The sequence below is a fragment of the Elephantulus edwardii genome, unplaced genomic scaffold, assembly GCF_000299155.1.
Source record: "Elephantulus edwardii isolate Elephantulus edwardi_28Jun2011 unplaced genomic scaffold, EleEdw1.0 scaffold00002, whole genome shotgun sequence".
In the NCBI taxonomy this organism is placed as follows: Eukaryota; Metazoa; Chordata; class Mammalia; order Macroscelidea; family Macroscelididae; genus Elephantulus; species Elephantulus edwardii.
Genome location: NW_006399752.1, coordinates 12,680,752 through 12,682,579, shown reverse-complemented (window position 1 = coordinate 12,682,579; position 1,828 = coordinate 12,680,752). Strand labels below are relative to the sequence as shown.

The following is a 1,828-nucleotide window of genomic DNA, read 5'->3' as shown; positions in this document are numbered from 1 at the left end:
TCGTTTGAGGTTCATCCTAGAGAGGATTAAACCAGGCTGCTCCTTATAGGCAAGCTTCATCTGACATACTTTGGACATGTTGTGAGGAGCATCAGTCCTTGGAGAGGGATGTCATGCTTGGGAGGGTGAAGGAACAGTGCAAGAGAGGAAAACCCTCAAGGAGGTGGATTAATTCAGTGACTGGGGTAATTAGGGTAGACAGTGAGATTGGCACAGGATAGAACAGAGTTTAGGGCTGTAGTACACAGGGTGGCTATGAGTTGCAGGCAACTCGATGGTACATAACAACAACTACACACACACACACACACACGAGGTATATATAAAAATTTATATATACATGTAAATAAATACTAAATAGGTTTTTATTTTGTTATGTGTTGCCAAGTCCACTAGGACAAGTTGTGACACTTTGAACAGTAGCTCTGAACCCTGCCCTATTTTTTTTTTCTTGAGTGGCAGCCACTTCCTAAATAACATGGGTCCTGAAACTCTGTGAACTTTGATAAATGTGGATTGTTGTAGAAGGGTGTTAAGCCTTTTGTTTATAGGGTCTATAAGTGCTTTAGGCAAACAGCAACAACAAGAAGAACTAGTTTATTTGCAAAATTCAAATACAATGTTTTCAATAACAAATTCTTTCAATTTCCTTCACTGTCCCATACATCACATTGCACCCTGCCCTATTTTGAGCCAATCTCACTATCTCTGACACACCTACCTCCATTGCCACTATCAGTGTGTCAATGTAGTTCCTTCAGGGTCTTACTCTCCTGCTCTGACCCTTCACCCTTTTGAGCATGATTTCCTTCTCTAAGGACTGGCCTCTCCTGGCTATGTGCCCAAAGTATGTAAGAGGGAGCTTTCAAAGTCCTAGCCTCTGAGGAGCAACTTGATTTCACCCTCTCCAGGATAGACCTGTTTATTCTCTTGATAGTACATGGTATATTCAGAACTCTTTTCCAGAACCACAACTCAAAGGCATCAACTTTTCTATCATCCTTAGTCATTGTCCAGTTCTCCGATGCATAGCAAGTAATTGAAGACTGTGGTTTGGATCATGTTAATCTTAGTCTCTAGACTGACATCATTGCTTCTTAGCCCTCTGGAGAGGTCCATGGTAGTGGACTTTCCCCAAAAAACTAAATGCATACATGATAAATAAATAAGAAGTGAACATTAACTTAGTTGGAAACAGATTAGAATGTTAAGAGTTAAATTTCATTGTGTTAATTATTGAGTTCAGTGCTACAGTTGTTTACTATTGGCAAGAAAATCAAGCTATTTTATTTTTTAAGAACTAATGTGCTTGTTTGTTCTGGAGCAAAGATTTTGGTCTTTTGCACTATTAACTGTACTGATCAAATGTTACTGAAACATCCACTTGGGAGATAAAGAAGCTTGTTGAGACAGAAACAAGCTCTTCACATGATGAGAGTTGCTGACATCTAAGCCGGGCTTGTAGGTAAGAAAGCTGTTGGGGCAAGACTTTCAGATGATGTCCAACATAGTGCCTGATTCATAGTAAATGATCAATGAAAACTCACTAAATAATCTGATGGAGTAGAGCTTGTTTACAGAGCACTGCTAGAACTAGAATTCATTAAAAGCAAACTCAAAGAGTTTAGAATTTAGAATTCTGTCCTCAGTCAAATGTTTCCCAGCATAACAAATTTAATTGACAAAACAATCACTGATTTCTGAGCTCAAATCCAGATAATTGAAATCAGAATTTCCACACATGCACCCTAGAAATAACTATGTAATTCCCTAGCTCAGTGAGTTTAAAAAAAACATGTTTCTATTGTGATTTGAGTGGCTTTGCATA

General features: G+C 38.6%; 1 protein-coding gene across 1 annotated transcript in view; it reads right to left on the bottom strand.

The window, feature by feature from the left end:
* Positions 1-727, bottom strand: part of LOC102865963 (basic proline-rich protein-like) — a 20,750-nt gene extending 20,023 nt beyond the window's left edge. The window contains exon 1 of the mRNA XM_006879147.1: positions 722-727. Within this exon, the coding sequence (XP_006879209.1) occupies positions 722-727 (6 nt within the window). The remainder of the gene's footprint in view (positions 1-721) is intronic.
* Between the last annotated feature and the right edge of the window lie 1,101 nt (positions 728-1,828).